Source organism: Balaenoptera ricei, chromosome 14 (assembly GCF_028023285.1).
Source record: "Balaenoptera ricei isolate mBalRic1 chromosome 14, mBalRic1.hap2, whole genome shotgun sequence".
In the NCBI taxonomy this organism is placed as follows: domain Eukaryota; kingdom Metazoa; phylum Chordata; class Mammalia; order Artiodactyla; family Balaenopteridae; genus Balaenoptera; species Balaenoptera ricei.
This window is the reverse complement of record NC_082652.1, coordinates 16,571,829-16,596,101: the sequence shown is the minus strand read 5'-3', so window position 1 is coordinate 16,596,101 and position 24,273 is coordinate 16,571,829. Positions and strand designations below refer to the sequence as shown.

Below are 24,273 nucleotides of genomic sequence, written 5' to 3'. Positions count from 1 at the left end.
CCGGGGAATCTTGGGGGTACCTCCTCACTGCCTTAGGGGGCAGTCCGTGTGGTGGGTGTGTCTTCTCCAAGGGCTGGGCTGCAGGTGGGGCGGGGTGAGTTGCCGGGCGTGTCATGAGTTTGTGTGTGTGTGTGTGTGTGTGTGTGTGTGTGCACGCAAGTAAGGAGGGCAGCCTGCACACAGGCTGGATCACATTTTTTCCTCTTGCCTCTGAGAGAGAATGTCTTCCTGTTTAAATGTTGCTTTGAATTAACCCCCACCATTTTTTGCAAAAAACAAAACACACCTTCCACTTGATAGTGTCAGTGTCCCAGCACTGGGACTATATAAGCAAAGAGCTAAAATCTCACCATTTTAGATGGACACCTCAGTTACCACTGTTTTTGGAGAGCAAGTGGAAGTAGATCTTTTTCAACCTGAAAACACACTGTTGGGCCATAACAATGAGATGTTTTGGAGTATTTCGAAGTTAAGACTTTGTATATTTTCTTAGAGGAAGTGAATGACTATCTCTTACCCACCTCGGTGCTTCTCCCAGTGATCTCAGCACTGTGGGAGGACAACATTTATTCATGTCAAAGTGTTCGCATCTCTCACCTCTTCGGTACCTGAAAAGAAGTTACATTTTGCTTTCTTAGTTCCTCCCCCTGCTTCATTCTTCTTCCCTTTAAGGATAATTTGCTTTTGTCAGTTCCTTTCCTGGCAGTGAGTTCCATAGACAAGGGGCAATGGAGAATAAGAGAGAAAGTTGGACCCAGAGAAAAAAGAGATTAAAACAATCAGAATAGAGACTTCCCTGGCGGTCCCGTGGTTAAGACTTCACCTTCCAATGCAGGGGGTGCAGGTTCGATCCCTCCTCGGGGAGCTAAGATCCCACATGCCTCAATGCCAAAAAACCTCGAAGCAATATTGTAACAAATTCAATAAAGACTTTAAAAATGGTCCATGTCAAAAAAAGTCTTAAAAAAAATCAGAATAAAGACTTACATAAGAGCACGAAAACAGACTGAAAGAAAGATGGAAGAAAGAATAGAGCCAACACAGATTGTCAGGGAGAAATCTAGGTTGAGAGTTGAATTATACTTAATGCTTTGGTCGGACTGAGCCAAATGGAGCCACAAATACATTAGGGTTTCAGTACATGCAGCTAATCTTAGGCTGCAGTGTTTGGTTGACCTTGAACTGAAAATTGTGTGAAAGCAGCTAAAAGAGGCTAGTGTGGTTACAGAAGTCTTCCCCAGAAGACGGGATTTGAGTTGAATCTTGATAGGTAAGATTTCCTTAAGCAGAGAGGGTAGGATGGGCATGGGGAAGATGGGCCCCCAAAACTAGGGGACCAGGGGTAAGAAAGCTGCTGGTGGGGTATGGTGAGCACCACACACGAACAAACCAGAATAAATGAACCTGTGAACCAACGTGTGCTAAACTGATACACACAACCATGCACACCAGTGGGGACCCAAGCATGTCACTGCACGCCATCTCAGCATAAATGAATGTGTATATGTTAATGCATTTCTCCTTCCTGTCCCCACAACCAAATTTACTGTTTTTCCTGGCTTCCATTTCTTAGTGAACAGCAGAAGGTAGAAATCTCAGCACCATCTTCCACTCCTCCCTCACCCTCATCTCTACCCAGTGACCTGCCAATTCTACCTCCACGCCCTCCCTCCTAAACATCCCTGTTGCTTCTAACCAGGCCCCCATCATTTCCCATGTCAGCTCTCTGCTTCCAGGCTGTCTCTTCTTTACAATTGATTTCCCATGCTGTCTCCAGAGGGATCCCGCAGAAGCACATATGCAAACTCATCACTTCCAGGCTTAAAAATCTTGGTCAAGAGAAATGTTAGTACGAGAGATTAAGACTTACAAGAAAGCTATAGTGGTCACAACAGCATCATACTGGCATGTGAACAGGCAGATCCATGAAACAGAATATAGTTCAGAAACACTCAACTACTCAAGGGCATTTAGTACAAAAAGATGGCTTTTCATATGGGTGGGGAAAAGATTAATTATTGAATAAATGGTGTTAGGAACTCCAAGTAACATCAAAAAAAAAAAAAAAAGAAAAAGAACTGGATCTCTAAATCTTTCCTTGTACCAAAATTAATAAAAGAATCAAATTTTAGAGTGTAAAATATGAACAATAAAAGTACTAGAAAATAAAGAAATACTCAATAAGTGGTGTTGGGAAAGCAGAAGAATGAATCTGGACCCCTATCTTACGTCACTCACAAGAATTAACTCGAATTAACTGGAATAAAGACTTAAGCATGAAACTCCTGGAAAAAAAACAAAACATGAAAAAAGCTCCTTGACATTGGTCTTGGCAATAATTTTTTGGGTATGACACCAAAAGCACAATCAACAAAAGCAAAAATTAATAAGTGGGACTACATCAAACTAAAAAGCTTTTGCAGAGCAAAAGTAACAACAAAATGAAAAGGCAACCTTCAGAAGGAGAAAAATATTTGCAAATCATATATCTGATAAGGGGTTAATATACAAAATATATAAAAAAACTCATACAACCCAATAGCAGAAAAACAAATAACCTGACTAAAAATTGGGCAAAGGAACCAATAGACATCTTCCCAAAGAAGACATACAAATGGCCAACAATTCCATGAAAAGAGACTTGCCTCACTAATCATCAGAGAAATGCAAGTCAAAACCCCAACGAGATATCACCTCACACCTGTTAGAATGGCTATCGACAAAAAGTCAACGATAGCAAGTGCTGGTGAGGATGGGGAGAAAAGGGAACCCTTACATACTACTGGTGGGAATGTAAATTGGTACAGCTACTATGGAAAACAGTATGGAGGACTACCTCATGATCTCTCCATCCTACTTCTGAGTCCAAAGAAACTAAAATAACCATCCCAAAGAGATATCTGCACTCTCATGTTCATTGCAGCACTATTCACAATAGCCAAGATACAGAAACAACCATCAACAGATGAATGGATAAAGAAGATGGAATATTATTCAACCATGAGAAAAAAATCCTGCCATTTCAACAACCTGGATGGACCATGAGGGCTTTATGCTAAGTGAGATAAGTCAGAGACAGAATGACAAATACTGTATGACTGTAGTTGTATTGGAATCTGCAAAAGGTAAACCCATAGAAACAGAGTAGAACGGTTATGGTGGTTATGAGGGGCTGGGGATTGGAGAAATGAGTAGATATTGGTCAAAGGGTACAAACTTCCAGTTATAAGATGAATAAATTCTGGAGATCTAATATACAGCATGGTATTATAGTTAACTATATTGGTAATATAGTTAACAATATTATATACTCGAAAGTTGCTAAGAGAGTAGATCTTAAATGTTCTCACCACAAAAAAGAAATGATATTTAGGTGATGTGATGGGGGTGCTAGTTAATATATCAAATCAACATGTTGTATACCTTAAACTTACACAATGTTTTATGTCAATTAGATCTCAACAAAGTTGAAAAAAAAAGTACTTGAAAAAATATAGGAGAAATAAAAAAAAATAATCTCAGAGTGGAAAAGGCTTTCTAGACATACTATAAAAGCCAGAAGGCACAAAAGAAAGCATTGGCCAAAAAACCCCAGCAAAAACAAACAAAAAATCTCTAAAACAAAAATAAAAACAAGTTATAGACTAAGTAAAGAGATAAATGAGGACTGACAGAAAGTATTTGCACTACATATGACAGAACAAAGGTTAATTGCTTTGATATAAGTGAAGCCCCTACAAATCAATTTTAAAGAAACCAACAACCAATCCAATAGAAAAATGAGCAAGGGACATGAACAGTTAGTTTGTAGCAAATGAAGAATATGTGACTTTACACAGGCAAAGACAGTCAAGCTCATTCCTAAGAAGAGAAATTCAAATTAATGCTATTTTTCATCTACCGGATTAGCAAAGCTAAAAAAAAATAATCTGATAAACTGTATTTGTGAGGGTGTGAGGAAACTCAGACATGACAGGGGGTGGGGCATAAATTGATCAAACCTGTATGGAGGATAATATAGCGATAGCTATATTTAAATTGTAAATATCCTTCAGCTTAGTAGTTCCATTTCTATGAATTTCTCAAGCAAGTCAAGGATATACATTGCAGCATTGTTTGTAATGACAAAAGATCAGAAACAACCTAAATGGCCATTCAAGAGCACTTTCCTTGGGTGCAGTTACAGAAGATCTCCCACACACATTACTAAGTGAAAAAAGCAAGATGTCTTGGGGAAGGGGAACAGGAAGTGGGGTCTGGGTGCTGTATTCAGAGAAGAGAGGGAGACTCACTTGGCAGTTTATCTCTGCAGCTGATCTCCAAACTTATTTCCCCTTCTTCCTGGGAACATAGCCTGTTGCCTAGACTCCTTTACATGGAGGAATGGCCACATGACGGAATTCTAGCCAATGAAACAGGCTCAACCCAGAAAAACCTCCCTTGTGCCATCCGTAATGCTTTTTTCTCTTTCAGTTGTCTGGAATGGTGCTGAGACCTAGGGCGACTTTGGGAATCAGGTTTTGACCTGAGTCACCTGGAGGGGAACTACTGTGTGAGACTCATGTGGGCAGGGACTTTATTGTGTTTAGCCACCAGAATTTTGTGGCATATCTATTTTAGCAGCTTTGTTAACTATTACAATATCCTTTTGACATCATATTAGCTCTTCAAAACAAAGCAAAACTCTCTGTCTCTGCTGGTCTCCTTCAGACGTTGGATCAACATCTTTGCCTGGTAATTCATACTTGGGCCTTGTTCAACCTCTTTGGCCTCAGCTCCAGTGGCTGGAGTCTTAAACAGCTCCCCAGACACATGCCACCTAGATGTGCCCCTTTCCTCTGCTTCTCTGCTGTCAAAACACTTATCTCTGACCAGCTCAGCTCCTCCTGCCAGGTTTCTTCACTCCTTCCTGGACTTTTGCTGATATTTACCTAGCTGCAATGCACACATTTGACCTGGTATCCATCTGCCTTCCTATCCTATGTCCTCTCATTCCTCCCTGTGTCCCCAGTGCCCAGCTCTGGGATGTCTATGGAATAAAAGTTTGCAAGATCCTTACTTCCAGCCCTGCCCTCCTGTAGTCCATTTTCCAAAGAAGGAGAAACCAGTTAGTTTAAGATGCAAATCAAGCAAGTCATCCTGAGGTAGGAGATAGATGGGCCCCTGGGCCAGACAGCTGGTGTTTGTCAAGTGGAGTGAAACTGAAGCTTTGTCCACTCCAAGGACAAAGCTAGTGGCAGAAGCTGAGCTCTGCTGAAGTAAAGAGATAAGATGACCACTCCTGAGGTCAAGGAAAACTTCCCTGTCTGCACATCTGCAGGAAGGCTCCTTAGGGTTCAAAAAGGGAGGGGGTGCCACCCCATAATAAGTGTGGACATACCCTCACAGGTCTCTGCGGTGGGATCCATTTTAGCAAAAAGATGTGCACGCATGTTGGGGATGTCCTAGGACTGGTCAGGTGTGAAAAAAGAAACAAGATAATTGGCCAAGGGACTTCCCTGGTGGCGCAGTGGTTAAGAATCCGCTTTACAATGCAGGGGACATGGGTTCGAGCCCTGGTCTGGGAAGATCCCACATGCCTCGGAGGAACTAAGCCCATGAGCCACAACTACTGAGCCTGCATGCCACAACTACTGAAGCCCGCGCGCCTAGAGCCCGTGCTCCACAACAAGAGAAGCCACCGCAATGAGAAGCCCGCGCACCACAACGAAGAGTAGCCCCCGCTCGCTGCAACTAGAGAAAGCCCATGCGCAGCAACGAAGACCCAACCCAACCAAAAATAAATTCATTAAAAAATATATATAATTGGCCAAATGTAAACAAAGACCTGGAAGAACTCTCCTGTATGAGAGACTTAAATCACCTCTTTATTGCGCTCCTCCTCATTAGAGAGGACGCCCATACCCTTTCTCTCTGGGTGTGTATTTCTGCCTAACTTCTGACTTACATAAATAAACTGCTTCTCTGTGTGTTCTCCCATACAGTTGTGCTGTGTCTCTAATAATAAACTTTGTACCTGATTTTACAGTTTTTGCCTCTTTGAACCATTCTTGCTTTCAAACGGGGGAAGGAGCCAGGGCCACCTTGCTTCTAGCCTCTAGCCCCTGGTGGTCTAGCAGCTAGGATTTCTGGTTTTCATCTAGGCTACCCAGGTTCAATTCCTGGGCAGGGAACTAAAAATCTCTGCTCAGGACCACTCACTGCAGTCTCTCTCAGATCTATCCTTCCCTTCCAAACCCCTCACCACTGCCTCTAAAATCCTTCCACCTCTGGCCCTGCCCACCTCTCTCACCTCACCTCCCAACCCTCTCCCCCTTGTTCACTGGCCTCCAGTTTTTCCCTTTCTGCAACACAACTCAGGTGTCCCATCTCAAGGCCTTGCCCTTGCTGTTCCTCCCCCTGCAATGCTTCCCGTAGTCACAGGACCTTAACAATTCAGGTCTCACGTGTCAATTCCTGACCAAGGGATTTAAAAGCAGTGCCCTCCGCCCCAACTACCTCTTCACCCTATTCATTTCCTTCACATCCCTTATCACAATCTGAAATTACCTCGTGTTTGGTTTAAGGTTGGCCTCTCCCACTAGAGTGTAAGCCCCCTGAAGTCAGGGCCAGGGTCGCTTCGGTTCTTGCCTGTACACATTAAGGGTTCAGGCACACAGTAGGGGTTCAGCCAACGTGCGGTGAACTCGCCCGATCCTGACATTCTACACCCGCGGCGCGCCACGCGTGGTGCAGCGGCGGGCCCGCAGGAGGATCAACCTCGGTCACCACCCGCCCCCTCCGCGGGCGCGCGCGTATTGCGGCGAGCGGCCAAGCCGCAGCTTCGCCTGGGGCGAGGGGAAGGCGCGGGTACGCCCCCGGGCCCCGCCCCACGCCTGCCCATTGGCGGCCGCGCCGGGGGCAAGGAGAGGTGGCGCACGCAAGCTGCCCGCCCGGCCGTCCTTCCAGTTCAAGCCGCCAGGGCTCCGCTCGGCACTCCAGCTCGATCCTTGGTATGTTGCGCGCAGTTGTGCTCGCCGCCGCCCGGCCCTGGCAGGGCCGCCGGCTGCTGTCGGCCGCCGCCACCCCGGCCGTGCCGGCCCCCAACCAGCAGCCCGAGGTCTTCTACAACAAGGTGAGGCCGCCCCAGCGCTTTGTTCTCTGGGGACGGAGGCCGCCGGGTGGGGAGGGACTGGATCTCTTCGGGCCTCAGTTTATCCAGCTGGGACTCGAGGGGTTTGCTGCAGTTGCTGTTTCCGCACCCCTTCCCTTCCCTGCCTGCGAGCAGTTTGGCCCCTTCGCCGCCCCTGACACCTCGGTTCCATTACCCAGCTGTGACTTTGGCCACTTATTTGTCTTGTCTGGCCGCTGCCCGTTTTCCGGGTTCCATCCCCCGCCCCCTCCCCCACCCCCAGTCGTCCTCGGCTTTCGGGCCTTAGTTGTCCTGTGTCTGCGCAGAGTCTTCACGACATCACCCACCCAGAGGACATGTCCATTTACGACCCTCTTTGCAGGAACAGTTTTGTCTTTTCGTAGTCTTTTATCCCTTGACTCGTGCTCTCATCCAAGAACGTCCAAAAGGAAAAACAAAAAGGAGTACTTTTCAGCTAAGGTTCACCAGTTCGCCAAGGGAGAGGCCAAGGCCACGGGCCGGCCGCTCGGCCTCTGGCACTTCCACTGCTGGGAACTGGGAAAGGGTGGAGACCTTCGCTACAACAGCGCAATCCCCAAATGGTGTCTGTACCTTCCAAGGATCTTTCTTTGGTCAAAGAAAGGAGGGACTTTCCAGGATAACATTGACTCCCAGTAGCTGATTTCTTGCTCAACCAGGACTTGGGAATATTTTCTCTTTTGATCTTTGAGTTTGGGTAAAGTGCTGAAAGTCACAGAGAAGGAAATTGGTTATGAGAGTCCATTTTGTTTGTGCAAGAAGTGTAGTTGCTGCCCTTCTCTGAGCTTCAACTTCTATAAAGTGGGAAGGGGTCAGAGGGTGAGCACAGGGGTTCATACACCACGTGGGCACTTAACAGGAGTAACAGCTCATATTCTCTGTGCACCTCCTTTGCACCTGTCACCAGTCTAACCATTTACCTGTTGTGCCGTTTAATCCTTAAACAGCCCGGTGAGGTAGGTACTGTGATTATCTCCATTTTACAGATGAAGAGACTGAGTTACAAAGAGGTTTAGTGAGTTACCCAAAGACTCAAGTCAGCGGCAGAGTTGGGGTTCACATCTAGGCTCCCAAGAGTAAGCCGATAACCAGAATCTTCCATGGTACTATTGTTGCAACTCTGGGTGGGAATAAAGGGGTCACTGCTGATTTAGGATGCTGTAGAGACGGCCCCTGGCTGGCTGCTTTCAACAGGGGACCTGCTTGTCTGGTCAGGAGCTCGGCTGCAAATCTGCACAGAGACAGTGGGTAAAGGCACATCTGTGTGATTTAAAGGGTGTTACAAGTGGTCATTTGCAAGGGAATAAAAACAAAAGATAAAATAAGATGCCCTTTGCATAACACAAGCCAAAAAGGCAGCAGCTGCTGCTCCTTAGGCTGCTTAAGGAGGAGTTCATGCTTGAAAGACTTGAACATCAAGCAGAAGTATCCTCAAGGGAAAGGCAGCAGCATCACAAGCCTTTGTGGCCACAGGATCTAATTAAGATCATCCTCCTTTGTGCTCATGTGGAGGTGAGGAAACAGGGTCCAAACGTGCACACAGCCCTGGTAGATAGCACGAGTCCTGGTCTCTAGATTTAGTTCATAAGGTAAGTTGGAGCAGAGTGAAATCTTCCTGCAGCTGCTTTTCTTTATCAGATTTTTTTGAGATCATAAAAGTAACCCTTGGACTTACCTGGCGGTCCAGTGGTTAAGACTCCATGCTTCCACTGCAGGGGGCCCTTGGTTCGATCTAAGATCCCACAGGCCACGCAGTGCAAGAGAAAAAAAAAATGAATGCTATTAAAAAAAAAAAGGAACCCTTGCTCACTGTATACAAATGCAGAAGTAAAACTTCCCGAATACCCCGCTGCACTCCCTTCAAGAGCACTGTTAACTGGTAGGTCTGTGATCTTGCAGACTTTTTCTTTGCATCTGTGTGTGTGTGAGAGCATGGACAAGTGAGCATGCACCAGGTTTTTTTGTTTTTACTTAAATGAGATCCTGGCACTTACTGTTCTGAAGCTGTCTCATTGAACAATGTATCTGGATTGTCTTCCTAAACCAGTACATTCAGATCTTATTTATTCTTCCCAGGGGTTGCAAAGCAATATACATGAGCAATCCACACTCTGCTGGAACAGGCCCCTTTTAAAGCTTCTTGGGCCATTTTCAGTGTTGAGTTGTTGCAATACCTGATGGCAAGAATGCCAAGGTCTAATCCTAACATTTTGAGTCTCTTACCAGGGGCTCTAGGTACAAACTAGATCATATGCCTGGACATTTCCCTGGGGATTATTGATTCCTTGATGTTCAGTGAACTGTTCTGGAGCCTGGAGTTTCCCCAGAAGGAGCTGTTCCAGGCTTTGAAGTTACTTCTGTAGGCGCTGGATTTTCTCACCCAAGGGTATTTGGGGGAATGTTGCATTTCAAGCTTTTTGGGTCTCTCCTTGAAGAGGGGGTGGCACAGGCAATAGGTCTTTTCCTTCCCACCTCTATTTCATAACCAGAAGAGTCTATAGAGTGGGGTGGTTTGGTCAACCTTCCTGGGATCCTCCTGCCTCTACTTGTCCTGGGTGGAGCTACAGGGTTGGGGGAACTTCTTTGTTGGGTTAGGGAGATTACAGGACAAGTTCCTCCCCCACTCACCAGCAGGGACCTGTATGGGGAGCTGATGATGGCCAGGCTTCATGAAGATCAACATTTCTCAGCCTTGGTGGGTTTCAGGGACACAGCTCTGTCAAGGAAACTGATTTTCATTTTTCATTCCTTTTTTCTTCCCTGACTCGGAGAGTAATTAAGATCTGGAAAGACAACTCAAAGGAAAACTCAAGGGAGTGTGGTTTCAGCAGAGTAATTCCTCTGGATGAGGTGTGACTAATACTTTTCATCTTCAGCATCACCAGTTCATGTTGGTTGATAATAATAATGAAGATGAGAAAAATCACTGGACACTATTTCACTCTCTGGACTCAGGCTGCCTGTCACTCAGTAACATCAATCCGGGCAGGTTCACTCATTCAAAAGACACCTCAGCACCCCCAATTCCAACCAACAAAACAGGCTAGAATCCCTGATCACGGGAAGCTTGCATCCTGGAAGACAAGCGAAATCCATAGTATGGAGCAAGCTGATCGATCGGTGCTATGGAGAAAAATAAGGCAAGGAAGGAGGGATATGGAGGGTGGTACAATTACTTAACTCTGTACCTTAGCTGCTACATCTGTAAAATGGGGTAAAAATCCCGTCTACATCATATGGTTGCTGTCAGGATAAAAGGGAGGCATCCTTGCACAGTCCTTAGCAAGTGCCTGGCTCATGGCTTCTTGCACCTCCGTATTTACTGCAGCCTTAAATAGGAGATAACAGTGATGCTGTTGAGCTTACAATATATTGGTGATATAACTCCATTTTATGCGGGCACTGTTGTTAGTTGTAATTTGTTTCCTGGAGGGCTGCGCTAGGTTGCAGTAAAGTTGAATGGGAGTTTGGGGTGAATTAAATTTGTGTCTTGGGAATTCCCTGGCAGTCCAGTGGTTAGTTCTCTGCGCTTTCACTGCGAGGGTTCAATCCCTGGTCGGGGAACTAAGATCCTGCAAGCTGCGCCTTGTGGCCAGGAAAAAAAAAAAAAAAATTGTGTCTCTATTCTTAACCTCTTGACCACAACATTCAGGAACTAAAGAGAAAACTGACAAAAAGAGAATTAAAAAAGGATCTCCTTATATAGAATTTTCTGATTCCAATAGTAATACATCCTCAGTACAAAAAGTCAAGCATTACAGAAGTATGTGAGGTGGAAACTCACTGGACATATACATAGGCACATATAGATGTTCATTGATGCATATTAGCAAAAACCAAGAAATAAGCCAGCCTGCCTTCCAAGGGGAAATAGATGAACAACATATGTTACAGCTATAGGAAAGAATAATTCTGTGCACGCAGTAGTTAAAGGAATTAGCTGGAGCTGTATGAATAATGGATCTCAAAAACAATGTTTCAAGAGGGGAAAATGTCTAGCACTCTGAGTGATGTGAAACTAATTAAAATTATCAAAACAGACTTTCTATCAAATGTGGATAAACATAGCTCCATATAAATGGCTGAAAATGTCCTGGAAGGAAAACGCTCCTTGGCGTGAGGGCAGGGCTGCATAGGGAATCTGCTTGTGGGCAGTGATTCAAGGGGACTTTAAATGTTTTATTTCTTTAAAAATAAGTGGCCTATAAGCTAATATAAAAACGAAAAAGGAAAGAAAAACAGTCCTCTGATATCCCACCCCTGCAGATAATCACTGCTAACAGGTGGTATATGCAGAATAGGAGTTTGATTTATCTTGTTTTCCTTGAGAGATTCTTATGGAATGAGCCAAAACCTGGGTTGGGCTAAGCAGTGGTTTGGAATGGCTGTGTGCTGAATGAGTCAAGTGACATATCTCCACACTGATCACGTTGCTTTTATTGCTTGTTAAGGAGTTTTAAGATCCTTTGTAGAAATAATAGAAAGTCCAGGAATGTGAGACCAAAGGCCCTGGGGGATGAGGAGAGAACGTTCAGGGAGACATTCTGGGGGAGGTGGCTGCCCTTGGCCTTAATCCCAAACTAATCCCGAGGTACCTAAATGATTGGATAAGTGTGAATGTGGGTGGCATTCCATGTTTATCCTGAACTTCTCTCCTTATGATCTGTTTTCTCTTAGACATAAATTACCCAACTGCCACTGAAAAAGCAGTTGCCAGCAGGATTCACCCCAGGATAGAAAGCCACAGCATTTCCTCACTCCTTAGGGAAAATAACATATTCCAGGGGTGTAGATTTCCTAGGTAACAGATCTCTAATTCTTTCATGCATCAAAGCTTGAAAATAAAGTCTTTCTAGAATGGGTCCTGCGTCTGTAAATTGGAGCTGCTGAATGGCATTTAACCTTTTTTGGCGACCTTGGGCAGATTATGACTGTCCATTGCCATGGGGTGGAGGTGGCACTAGAATATCACTCTGTCCTCGCTTTGGTTAAGACTCCTCTCCAGGGTCCTGCAGTCCTGCTCCCAGCTCTACTGTCCCTGCCCCAGCTTCTCACCCCTCCCCACAAGTTTCTGTTTGCAGTTCCTAATCCGCAGGGGCCTGGAATAGAAGATACCCGAGGAAGCCACGGATCATGTTATCCTCCAACTCAGTAATTCTAAATATGGTAACCTGCCCCAGCTTTGCAAAGATGCATGTCTAAAGATGTTTGCTGCAGCAGCACTGTCAGGAATACAGGCAGACCTCATTTTATTGTGCTGTGCATTATTGCACTTTGTAGATACTGCGTTTTTTACAAATTGAAGGTTTGTGGCAACCCTGCATCGGGCGAGTCTATTGGCGCCATTTTCCCAACAGCATTTGCTCACTTCCTGTCTCTCTGTCACATTTTAGTAATTCTCACCATATTTCAAATCCTCCACCAGCAAAAAGATTACGACTTGCTGAAGGCTTGGAGGATAATTGGCACTTTTTAGCAATAAAGTTTTTTTTTTAATTTTGTTTATTTATTTATCTATTTTTGGCTGCATTGGGTCTTTGTTGCTGCGCACAGGCTTTCTCTAGTTGCGGCGAGCGGGGGCTACTCTTCATTGCGGGGGCTTCTCTTGTTGTGCAGCACAGGCTCTAGGCGCATGGGCTTCAGTAGTTGTAGCACGTAGGCTCAGTAGTTGTGGCTCACAGGCTCTAGGCGCAGGCTCAGTAGTTGGGGCGCACGGGCTTAGTTGCTCTGCGGCATGTGGGATCTTCCCGGACCAGGGCTTGAACCCATGTCCCCTGCATTCGCAGGCAGATTCTTAACCACTCTGCCACCAGGGAAGCCCCAGCAATGAAGTATTTTTAAATTCAGGTATGCACATCGATTTTTTTTTTTTTTTTGGAACTTTCTGGCATTTTTTTCCCCAATTGTTTTTAAAATATTTATTTATTTATTTATTTATGGCTGTGTTGGGTCTTCATTAATTAATTAATTAATTAATTTTTGGCTGTGTTGGGTCTTCCGTTTCTGTGCGAGGGCTTTCTCTAGTTGCGGCGAGTGGGGGCCACTCTTCATCGCGGTGCGCGGGCCTCTCTCTGTCGTGGCCTCTCTTTTTGCGGAGCACAGGCTCCAGAGGCGCAGGCTCAGTAGTTGTGGCTCACGGGCCTAGTTGCTCCGCGGCATGTGGGATCCTCCCAGACCAGGGCCCGAACCCCTGTCCCCTGCATTGGCAGGCAGATTCTCAACCACTGCGCCACATCGATTTTTATAGATATCATGCTATTGCACCCTTAATAGACTGTGGTATAATGTAAACATAACTTTCATATGCACTGGGAAACCAAAAGATTCATGTGACTCCCTTTATTGCAATACTTTATTGCGATGGTCTGGACTGAACCCAAAATATCTCTGAGGTCTGCTTGCAGTGAAAACGTTTCCTAAAAGCGCATTTGTAGGACATGATTAAATAAATTGCGGTCCGTTAGTTTTGAAGATTGCTATGTTGCTTAAAATAATGAGGCAGATATGCCTGTGGAATAACGTCCAAGATAAACTTACTCATAAAAGCAAGTTACAGAATAAAAGTCCATGATTGGACTTCCCTGGTGGTGCAGTGGTTAAGAATCCACCTGCCAGTGCAGGGGACACAGGTTCAATCCCTGGTGTGGGACGATCCCACATGCGCGGAGCAACTAAGCCCGCCTTCCACAACTACTGAGCCCGCGTGCTGCAACTACTGAAGCTTGAGCGCCTAGAGCCTGTGCTCTGCAACAAGAGAAGCCACCCCAATGAGAAGCCCGCGCACCGCAACGGAGAGTAGCCCTCGCTCACCGCAACTAGAGAAAGCCCGTGTGCAGCAATGAAGACCCTACACAGGCAAAAATAAATAAATTTATTAAAAAAAAAAAAAGTCCATGATCCCCACTGAGAATGGACACTCCCCACATCTGTCCCATTCCCTCCAGGACCCCAGCACCAGTGCAGGTCCTGGCACACAGCAGGTGCAGAACCCAGAGCCCCGCTCTGCTCTCCCCCACCCTCACTCTGCAGCCACGGGGCCCTTTTGGTTCCTCGTGTCCCCAAGCCCCTGCCTCAGGCAGCCCCTCTGGTCCTCACTGTTGCCTGTTTGTTTCTGCTTCTCTCTTCATTTGCTTGTTGATCATGTCTCTCCTCCCGGGACTTTGGTTCAACAAGCCAGGACTTGGCTGTTTCACTCAGTGCCCAGCATGGCAATGGCACTTGGTTAACACTTAACCACTGCATGGATGAGTGAATCCAACTTTTATAAAATGCAGTGAGATGTATTTATTAAAATGTAGAGAAAATAGAGCATTTTGATGGAAAAGCTCTATGAGTTTTGCCAGCAGTCCAGATTCAAAGTGTCAACTTCTGATGCCATGAGGCTGTCTGTCTCTCTGCTTCTAGAAACTAATGGGGAAGTGTGAGCCCGGTAGGACCCCCTCCCAGGGTGAGTGAGTTAACATGTTATCTAAGTTAGGCGTTGGGTTTCTGGCCGAGAGGTTATGAAGCATTCGGCCTAGAGTCCACTCTTGTGTTTATTCAAGATAAGTCACTATGAAACTCTCCTCACTTGAAGCAGAACTTTGGCAGAGGCTCAGTATGAGAACGGTTCTCACCCTAGCTCCCCCTCCCCAAGGAGGGCACCACTAAAGTCTGGCTGTAGGAGAAAGGAAGTGGGAACTCTAAACAGAAGGAAGATTCCAGGTTCCCGCAAACCCCAGCTTATCCTATTAGTTAGAAGGGAGGATGGACTGTTGAAAATTCAACAGTGGAGAGTGACTCAACAAATCCAGGGCATTGAGAGGCAGACAGGGGCCAGGGAGTGGTCCTTCCAGGGTCCTAGACTAAGATCAGGGGATGGTGTGGGCCCCGCCCAGTGAGAAAGGGGTGAGGACCTGGGGAGTTTAACCAGACTGGCCCACTCTCCGCTTCATACTTCCTGATCTTTGTAAAATAACAACGAAAACTTTTTCAGGATAAACTAATTTAGTATGCTGCTGTGCAGGTATCTGGAGTAATGTACTGACTGTGGTGGTGAGACACACTGTGTGTGGGGTCCTGGCTTAGGAGCTTACACCCCTCGTTGAATATAGTCCTCACATTTAAGCCCCCGGATGTGTCATCCCCAGAAACTGATGAAGCATCTGGAAATGAAGGGATTGGCCCCAAGGTCACAGGTTGTGAGGGGTAGAGCCAAGATTCAAACACATGTCTGTCTGGCTTAGAGGCTGGTGCTTTTTATAGCACCCATAATAAAAACTCAAAATCAAACTTGCAGCAGGGCAGTTAAGTAAACCATAAAGATGGAGATTAGGAAACAAGAGTTCTGACCTCCTCAAAGGCAGACATGGGCTCTGACTGGAGTCTGGAGTTGGGGGGAAGAACTGGGCAAAGAGCACAGGCCTTGGAGTTCTGAAGACCTGGGTTCAAATTCGGGCTCTGCTCTCACTGCTGTGTGACCTTGAGCAGGTGGCTTGACCTCTCTGTGCCTCAGTGTCCCCCAACTGTAGAGAGGATGCAGCTCACCTAGGTTTGCTATGAGGTTTAAATGGGAATGATCCAGTAATGGAAAGCTTGTGGTACAGGGGCTGCCGCATAATGAGTAGTCAGGAACAGTCAATAGCCATTTCCATGACATGCAGGTGATGGGTAGAACATTCACATGGTACCAGGTGCTGACATCTTGGTCAGCAGAAGGGAACATTACAAGGCCAGCCAGGCTCACCCCCACCCACTGCGGCCTGCCTCTCTCTGTAGCTGACCTCCTCCTTAAAGTGCTTCAGTGAATCGGTGGGTGTGAGGCTGTGAAACCTGAGCCTGCACTCAGGGTGGCAATGGGAACAGATGTTTGGAGTGGTCACGGGCTGTGTGCCAGGCTCTCCTCCTTCCTCCACGGGTTTTATCTCTGCTCCTCCCCATGGGCTTCATTCTCCTCCAAGTTCACCAGGAGGCGAGGCCGATTCTCAGAGAGGGGGGAGCATGTGGGGAGGGTGTGGCCCAGTCCAGCTTGAACTCGGGTCCACCTGGTTTCCAGCCTGAACTCTTTCTGCTACACCTGTTCCCTCCACTGGAAACTACCTGTTGCCTGCTTCCCAGCTCTCTTGCAGGAAGAAACAGAGGTGTCTTTTCCCTTCAAATTGATGATCAGCCACCTAATGTGAACCCACACACATTTCCAAAGAACCTGGCTCAGTGACTGCAGACAACTTCCCAGGTCCTAAGCCAGGGCCAGGCCATGTTGGGATGCTGGGGCCCAGGAGAGCCCTTGGGGAAGGAAGGCAGAGTGGCCTTGGACGGGTGTCCTTGCCTTCACCCCACCTGTGACCTTTGCCCCAGCCTTGGTTAAAGTGACTGAAGTGACCTCAGCCCCCTTCTGGAAAGACCAGTTTCCCCAGCCTCAGGGGACAGCTTGCTGGGAGACTTCTGCTCTGTGCTCCCCTGAGGGTTTCACAGGACCTGCCCTCCTCTCTGACCCCATCTCCTAGCACTTCCTTCCTGGTTCACCAGTAACTCTGGCCGCCTTTGTTTTTTCTCAAACACACCAGACTTATTCCTGCCCCAGGGCCTTTGCACTTGCTGTTCCTGCTGCCTGGATTGCTCATCCTCCCATTCTTCCCATGGCTGGCTCCTTTTCATCAGTCAGGGCTCAAGTCAAATGTCTGCTCTTCAGAGAAACCCTCCCTGACCATCCCAGCTAGAGTTCTCTGTCTTCCTCCACTTTAGTACTCTCTATGGATCCTGTTCTTCTCCTTTGCACTTATGACTGCAGTCTGAGATTGCCTTGTATATTTGATTGCTTCTTTATTTTTTGTGCCTACCAGAACGCCAGCTCCATGAGAGAAAAGTTCCTCACTGAGTTTGGTTCCCACTGTGTCCTCAGCCCTAGAACCGTGCCTGGCTCATTGCAGGTGTTCACAAAATATTTACTGAATGGATGAAAGAATAATCTAACTTGGTTCTCATAACAACCCTACTACAGTAGTGTGGTAGAGGAACAGTGGTTGCTAATTCTTCGTTGCTCCTCCCAGGCTCTCCTCCCTCCCTGTGAATCTGGACTGGGCCTGTGACTCATGCTGACCAATGGAATTTGGTGGCAGAAATAAGGCCATGTGACTTCTGAAGCTAAATCTTAAGAAGCCTTTCAGCTTCTGCCTGGTGTCTTGGAACACTCTCTAGGGAAGCCAGCTGTCATGTGAGAGGTCTGACTAGCCTGAGTCTGCCATACAGTCAGGAAGCTCAAGCAACCATGTGGTGCCAGAATATGAGTGAAGAAAGTATCTTGCACCTGCAGCCCCAGGTGCCCTCGCTCTGCAACCACGTGACCAAGCCCTGCCCAGCTGAGCCTAATCAATGGACACAACTGTGAGAGATAATAATAAATCACTTTAAGCTACCAAATGTTGAGGTGATGTAACACAGCAGTAGATACAGATTACTGATAAGAAAGGAACATAGTCTCCATTTTTCAGGTCAAAGAAACCAGGGCATTGAAAGGTCAAATGACTTACCCACAGTACTTGGCAGAGTGGGTGCTCCAGCTTGGATTGTCTCCAAGGCCTGTGCTTTTAACTTCTAGGCCACATCCCTCTGAAGCTAATTCCTACTTGTTCTTCCTGATTTTTTTTTTTTTTTTAAACATGGCTGGTGGTCAGTATCAGGTTGAGAGTTGGTCCTGAGGACTTTCTTCCTTCTCATTGTAGATCTTCATAAACAATGAGTGGCATGATTCTGTCAGCAAGAGAACTTTCCCCACCATCAATCCATCCACTGGGGATGTCATCTGTCATGTAGCTGAAGGGGACAAGGTGAGATATGGTAACTTAACCTCAGGGCAGGGCTGAGTGGGTTGGGGGTGCACAAGGATGGTTTCATTCTCTAACATGTTTTTTTATGGTTGAAACTTTGTGTGTATTACTTTCATAACTAAAAATGCCAATTAAACTTTTTGAGTTAAGTGAAACCACAGAAACTCTTCCTTGCAGGTAAAAGTGCTAGATTGTACCCAGGTTCAAGAATTCATACAGTTGTGCAAAGAAGATGTGGCACATAAATACAGTGGAATATTACTCCGCCATAAAAAGAAACGAAATTGAGTTATTTGTAGTGAGGTGGATGGACCTAGAGTCTGTCATACAGAGTAAAGTGAGAGAAAAACAAATACCGTATGCTAATGCATATATATGGAATCTAAAAAAAAAAAAGTACTGATGAACCTAGTGGCAGGGCAGGAATAAAGACGTAGACAGACGTAGAGAATGGACTTGAGGACACAGCGGGTGAGGGGCGAAGTGAGAGTAGCATCGACATATATACACGACCAAATGTAAAATAGATAGCTAGTGGAAAGCAGCAGCATAGCACAGGGAGATCAGCTCCGTGCTTTGGGACAACCTAGAGGGGTGGGATAGGGAGGGTGGGAGGGAGGCTCGAGAGGGAGGGGATATAGGGATGTATGTGTGCATGTGGCTGATTCACTTTGTTGTGCCACGGAGGCTAGCACAGTATTGTGAAGCAGTTATACACCAATAAAGATCTATTAAAAATAAAATATAGGGGCTTCCCTGGTGGCGCAGTGGTTGAGAATCTGCCTGCTAATGCAGGGGACACGGGTTCGAGCCCTGGTCTGGGAAGATCCCACATGCCACGGAGTGGCTGGGCCCGTGAGCCACAACTGCTGAGCCTGCGCGTCTGGAGCCTGTGCCCCGCAATGGGAGGGGCCGCGATAGTGAAAGGCCCGCGCACCGCGATGAAGAGCGGTCCCCGCACCGCGATGAAGAGTGGCCCCCGCTTGCCGCAACTGGAGAAAGCCCTCGCACGAACCGAAGACCCAACACAGCCAAAAATAAATAAATAAATAAATAAATAAATAAATAAAGTAGCTATAAAACGCAGCTTTAAAAAAAATAAATAAATAAAATAAAATAAAATATAAAAAAATTCATACAGTTGCAGAATTGTAGACTTGGAATTTAATTTGAGAACATCTAATCCAATCTCTCCATTTCAGACCTGGAAGTTGAAGGTCAGAGAAGGGAAGTACGCAGCTAGATGGAAATCTTCAGCAGAATTCAGGTCTCCTGAGATCTAGCTATGGTGTCTGTAGTATATTTTGATTTAATTATGTATACCCATAGTAATGAAAAAACAGTAATACTAATTTGAAAGTTAAAAATTAGACTTTCAGTAAAAAACATTTCATTTATTAAAATAGAAAAAGCATTAAAAATAATTCAAGAATGCCTCCTGTCCTCTGCTTTAAAACAGTCTTCTATATGCACATTTAAGGCCTTTCTCCCTTTGCTAAAAGAAAGTGTGACTACTTTTCTGGCTCATAGGGTAGTCTAATGGTAAATGTATTTAATATTAATGAAAACCATGCTCCCTACCTCCTGATACACATCTCCCTATATGGAAAATGCTAGCTGTGTTGATTTTATTGCTTTCCCAAGGAGAGGGAAGCTGGTTAAACCTGCATTAGTTGGAGACTGCCAGTCATCTCAGAAGGAATGGTTAATTTCACTGGGCTTGTTTTGAAAGGAAGAGGGGAAAAATGGCCAGTTTCTAAGTGCTGATCCCTGAGTGCCTCTCCCTACGTTAACTCTTTGGGGGATTTTGAAATGGAAATCCAGAAATGGAAACCATCAGGATCCTCATTCCCACCATGACTGCTGGGAAGGAGAGAAGCCCAGTCATTTAATTCTGAAGCTGGTCAAACAGAGCCCTTTTGAGGCTGGGAGGAACTGTTTGGGGCAGTTTCCACACAGGCATTGATTGAAGCTCCTGTGGGCACGTTCGGCAGCGGGGCAGGAGGCATTTGGAGGTGGTTATTGCTGAGAAGGCCTGAAGTACCTCGGTGGGTTTTTTCCAGGAAGACGTGGACAGGGCAGTGAAGGCTGCCCGGGCTGCATTCCAGCTGGGCTCGCCCTGGCGCCGCATGGATGCGTCCAAAAGGGGCTGGCTGCTGAACCGCCTGGCTGATCTCATTGAGCGGGACCGGACCTACCTGGCAGTAAGTTCTCCGCCCCCTCCCCTCTCATCCCACATGGCGAATGGACATCCCACGATAGCCAGGAAAGGATTGCCTTGCTGACAAGTAACTGGCCAGAATGGCGTAGGCTGGACACCTTTGGGGTACCCTCCTGTGCCAACCTGGGAAGCCTCTTAGTGTTTGCCTTGATGCAGTGGGTTTGGCTAAGAAAGGAGGAGACTGGGGTGGGGAGGGGGCTATGATGGGGAAGCCTTCCTGGAGAGAGACCCCCCAGAGGGATGGACACCTCTCCCAGACCCTCTCTGTGTGGTGGGCCTCCTCCCCGTCTGCAAGAGGCAGAAGAAACCAGGAGGCAATACCCTCTCCTCCCCCAGTCCATACTGCACATAGCAGCCAGAGTGAAGCTTCTAGAAGGCAAATTATACCATGGCACTCTGCTCTTAAGCCTTCCATCGCATCCTGTGTCCTTAGGATAAAGCCCTGTTCCCTCAACATGATCTACTGGGCCTTCCCTGATCTGGCTCTATCTCCCAACTGTGGCTCTCACACACACAGCTCAACTCAGCAGCTTTCCCTCAGCTCCTTCACTGCCAAGCTTTGGGCCTTTGCACATGCTGTTTCCTCTGCCCAGGGTACTCTTCCCTTTGTCACCATTCATACCTTCCCCTTTGCCTCGTTCCTCCTACATATCCTTCAGGTTTCAGCCTAAAGGGTGCTTCTCAGGCTGGAGTTTCTCCAACTGGGTTGGGCACTTTCTAACACTCTTAACACTTGTGACTAATTCATGTCATTATTTGCTGGGTTTTTGCTCTTTTTTTTTTTTTTAAAGTCTTTATTGGCGTATAATTGCTTTACAAAGGCTTTTTGTTCTATAAGCTCCATGATCGCCTCTGTATGCCTAGCACCTGGATCCGCCATAGAGTAGAAGCTTGAAAAAAATGTCAGTGAAATGACTGAATGAGAAGTTGGTGCATCCTTCCTCCCATCCCCTTCCTCTTGCTCCCTGCCATTGAAGAGGCCCAGAAATGCCTCAGAATTCAGCACAAAGGGGCCACCAGCCCTTCTCAGACCATGCTGAGCCTCAATGCTGTTCGTCACCCGATTTGCTGGTTCATTCCTGTGCCCGCCTGTCCGTGTTGATCTTTTTCTCTTTGCTCAGGCCTTGGAGACCCTGGACAACGGCAAGCCCTATGTCATTTCCTACCTGGTGGATTTGGACATGGTTCTCAGATGTCTCCGGTATGGGCTCAGGCTTCCTGTTCTTTGTTTTGGCCGTGCCACAGGGGAGGGAGTGTTGCTGGAGGGGTGGAAACAGAACAGTGTAAAAGGATCACAGGAGTGGGAGAAACTATTCTAGTTAGACTCCATCTCCTGGGAATCATCCCTCAATACAAAACTGTAATTGACTCATACACATTTTCTCTTTCAGTTTTGGTAATTTATATGTTAGTTGGAATTTGTCCATTTCTTCTAGGTTATCTAATTTGTTGACTACAGTTGCACATAGTAATCTTTTATAATCGTTTTTATCTCGTTTTTATAATTATAATGTCCCCACTTCCATTTCTGATTTTAGTTATTTGTGCTTCTCCCTTTTTTCCTTAGTCTGGCTAAAGGTTTGTCAATTTAGTGAATGTTTTCAAAGAACCAGCTTGTGGATTTGTTGATTCTCTCTGTTGTTTTTCTGTTTTTCATTTCACCTATCTCTGCTCTGATCTTCATTATTTGCTTCCTCTTGCTAGCTTTGGGTTTAGTTTAATCATAAACGTTTTAATAACCAAGAAATAAAAGATGAGGAATAAGAGCTTTGCCAGAGCCCTTGGGTCATAGGTAACAGGAACTCACTCAGCCTAACTTGGGCAACTGTGGAGAGTGAGGGGTCTGAAATCCAGAAGGCCATTGAGTCTAACTGCTGCCTACTTGCTTCCTTCTTCTCTCAACTACGCTGGCCTCTCCTGGGGCCAGTCTGCATGTTGGAACCTGGTTGCTCACACCTGGGCTGGCTGCTGTATGAGTGATTCCAGCCAGACTAAGCTGCAGTCCCTTAGTCCTCGTGCCAAATTCCTGGAACGGGGGCCCTGATTGGCTGGCCTTGAGTCTGACCAGATGTGGTTCAGGTGGACAGATCATTGTTCAAATAATGGCTGTTCCTCCGTGACCATGTGGACAGAGGTGGAGGGAAAGAAGCAGTGCCAGAAAAGTATGGGTTGGACAACAAAACAGTAGTTATCCCCCATAACAGGGTTTCTCAGCCAGGGCAATTGCGTCTCCCAGGGGACAGTGGCTAATGTCTGGAGACATTTTTGGTTGTCACAACTGGGAGGGAGGGGTGCTACTGGCATCTAGTGCATAGAGGCCAGGGATGCTTTAAAAATCCTGCAGTGCACAGGACAGCCCCCCACAGCAAAGAATTTTCCAGCCCCAAATGGCAGCAGTGCCAAGATTGAGAACGCTCTGCAAGGACGCCCCAGAGGGAGCAGCCTGGTGAACAGCAGGCAGAGCCCCAGGCCTTCCCGAGTTTTAGCAGAGTGCCTCTGTGCTCATTAAATACCTGTTCTGAGGCATGCAAACACACGTAATACAGACCTGGGAAGAAGGGAGCAGTGATGCCTTAATTTGTACAGATTGGCAACTCCGTGGCTATTTTTCTCCCTGGCGTCACAAACCTGTGTTCACACCCAGGTCAAGTCTGGTCTCAGGCTAACCTCAGCAGACACATTCATTTCAGAAATCTCTCTTTTACACTGCATGTTGCATCTCTCCCCCATCTTTCATTTTTCCTACTTCCCTGAAAATCATCACATACTATAAACACATGACTCTTCTTTTCCCCCCAGCTCTAATTTGCTGTGTTTTTGCCATTTGTGTCCCTGTGTGTCTGGATGGTAAGCTTTACAGGGTTGGGACCCAGTCATTGATTTGTTTCTGGTCACTGTTCACTCAGTCTTAGTATGATGCTCTGCACACAGCAAGTGCCAGCTGTTAGATGGGTTTGCACTTTCCCACTAGAGTCGATCCATGGTTCTCAGATGCTAATCTGTGGTGCTGGGCTGGTGCGACAGTCACAGTTTAATAAATCTGAATGTTTATTAAAAATACTGATTCCTGGGCATCAGCCCCAGAGAGTCAGTTGAGTAGGTCAGAAGTGGGTACCTGGAATTTGGTGTTTTTTATGAGCACCCCAGGTGATTCTGAGACTTAGAGGTTAGTTACCGAGAATGAATTATTGTGACCCTAGCAGTTAGTTAAGTCTTTCTGGAAATAAGCCCAGAGCAAGGGCAATTATCAGAAAGACCCAGTTGGACCAGTTTGAGTCTTCTCTTTCTGCCAGAGTTTACAGGGGTCCCTGACAGTCATTGATTGAGTTTGGATTTTTTTTTTTTTTAAGTTACTATGCCGGCTGGGCTGATAAGTACCACGGGAAAACCATTCCCATCGATGGGGACTACTTCAGCTACACTCGCCATGAACCTGTGGGAGTGTGCGGGCAGATCATCCCGGTGAGTGTTAGACTCGTAATAAACAAATGAAGGTTTATCAGGAGTGCTGTGAGAGGCAGCAATCTTGGGCAGGTTCATTGCCAAGGTGGGAGGGTCTGTGGGGTGATGTTGGAAGGCGGCCTGGGCAGTGGTTGAGAACATGGTCTTTAACAAAGCCAACCAGCGCTGCCACGGGTGAACTCTGTGACCTTGGGCAAGTCACTTATCCCCCTAGGACTTGGTTTCCTTATCTGAAAAGTGGAAGTGATAGTAGCTGTCTTAGGGCAGTAGGGAGGATTGAATGCGGTGATGTAGCATGGTGCCTAGTATGGAAAAGCATGAATGCGAGTCACTAATATCATCATCCACCACCTGCCTTGTTCATCTGTCTTAAACCTACAATTGAGCTGTGAGGGGAACACGAGAGGCTCAGAGAACCTGGTGTTGCTTCTGCTCTCCGGCTGCCACTCGCTGCTGCCAGTGCAGCTCTCGGCTGAGATTTCGGGAGTGGCTGTTGTTGATTGCAGTGGAACTTCCCGCTCTTGATGCAAGCATGGAAACTGGGCCCAGCCTTGGCGACTGGAAACGTGGTTGTGATGAAGGTGGCTGAGCAGACTCCACTCACTGCCCTCTATGTGGCCAACTTGATTAAGGAG

At 46.5% G+C, this 24,273-nt stretch overlaps 1 protein-coding gene and 1 long non-coding RNA gene across 2 annotated transcripts in view; one reads left to right on the top strand and one right to left on the bottom strand.

Moving 5' to 3' along the window:
- Positions 1-6,917: 6,917 nt before the first annotated feature.
- ALDH2 (aldehyde dehydrogenase 2 family member) overlaps positions 6,918-24,273 on the top strand; it is a 29,933-nt gene continuing 12,577 nt past the window's right edge. The window contains exons 1-6 of the mRNA XM_059894990.1: positions 6,918-7,114; positions 17,851-17,955; positions 20,019-20,159; positions 21,298-21,377; positions 23,527-23,638; positions 24,145-24,273. Of these exons, the coding sequence (XP_059750973.1) occupies positions 6,995-7,114; positions 17,851-17,955; positions 20,019-20,159; positions 21,298-21,377; positions 23,527-23,638; positions 24,145-24,273 (687 nt within the window). The 5' untranslated portion in view covers positions 6,918-6,994. The remainder of the gene's footprint in view (positions 7,115-17,850; positions 17,956-20,018; positions 20,160-21,297; positions 21,378-23,526; positions 23,639-24,144) is intronic.
- LOC132347964 (uncharacterized) lies at positions 8,260-9,840 on the bottom strand. Its single transcript, XR_009497320.1, has 3 exons — positions 9,779-9,840; positions 8,826-8,882; positions 8,260-8,381 (listed from the first exon to the last, which is right to left on the bottom strand). It is a non-coding gene; the product is annotated as an uncharacterized LOC132347964 (long non-coding RNA).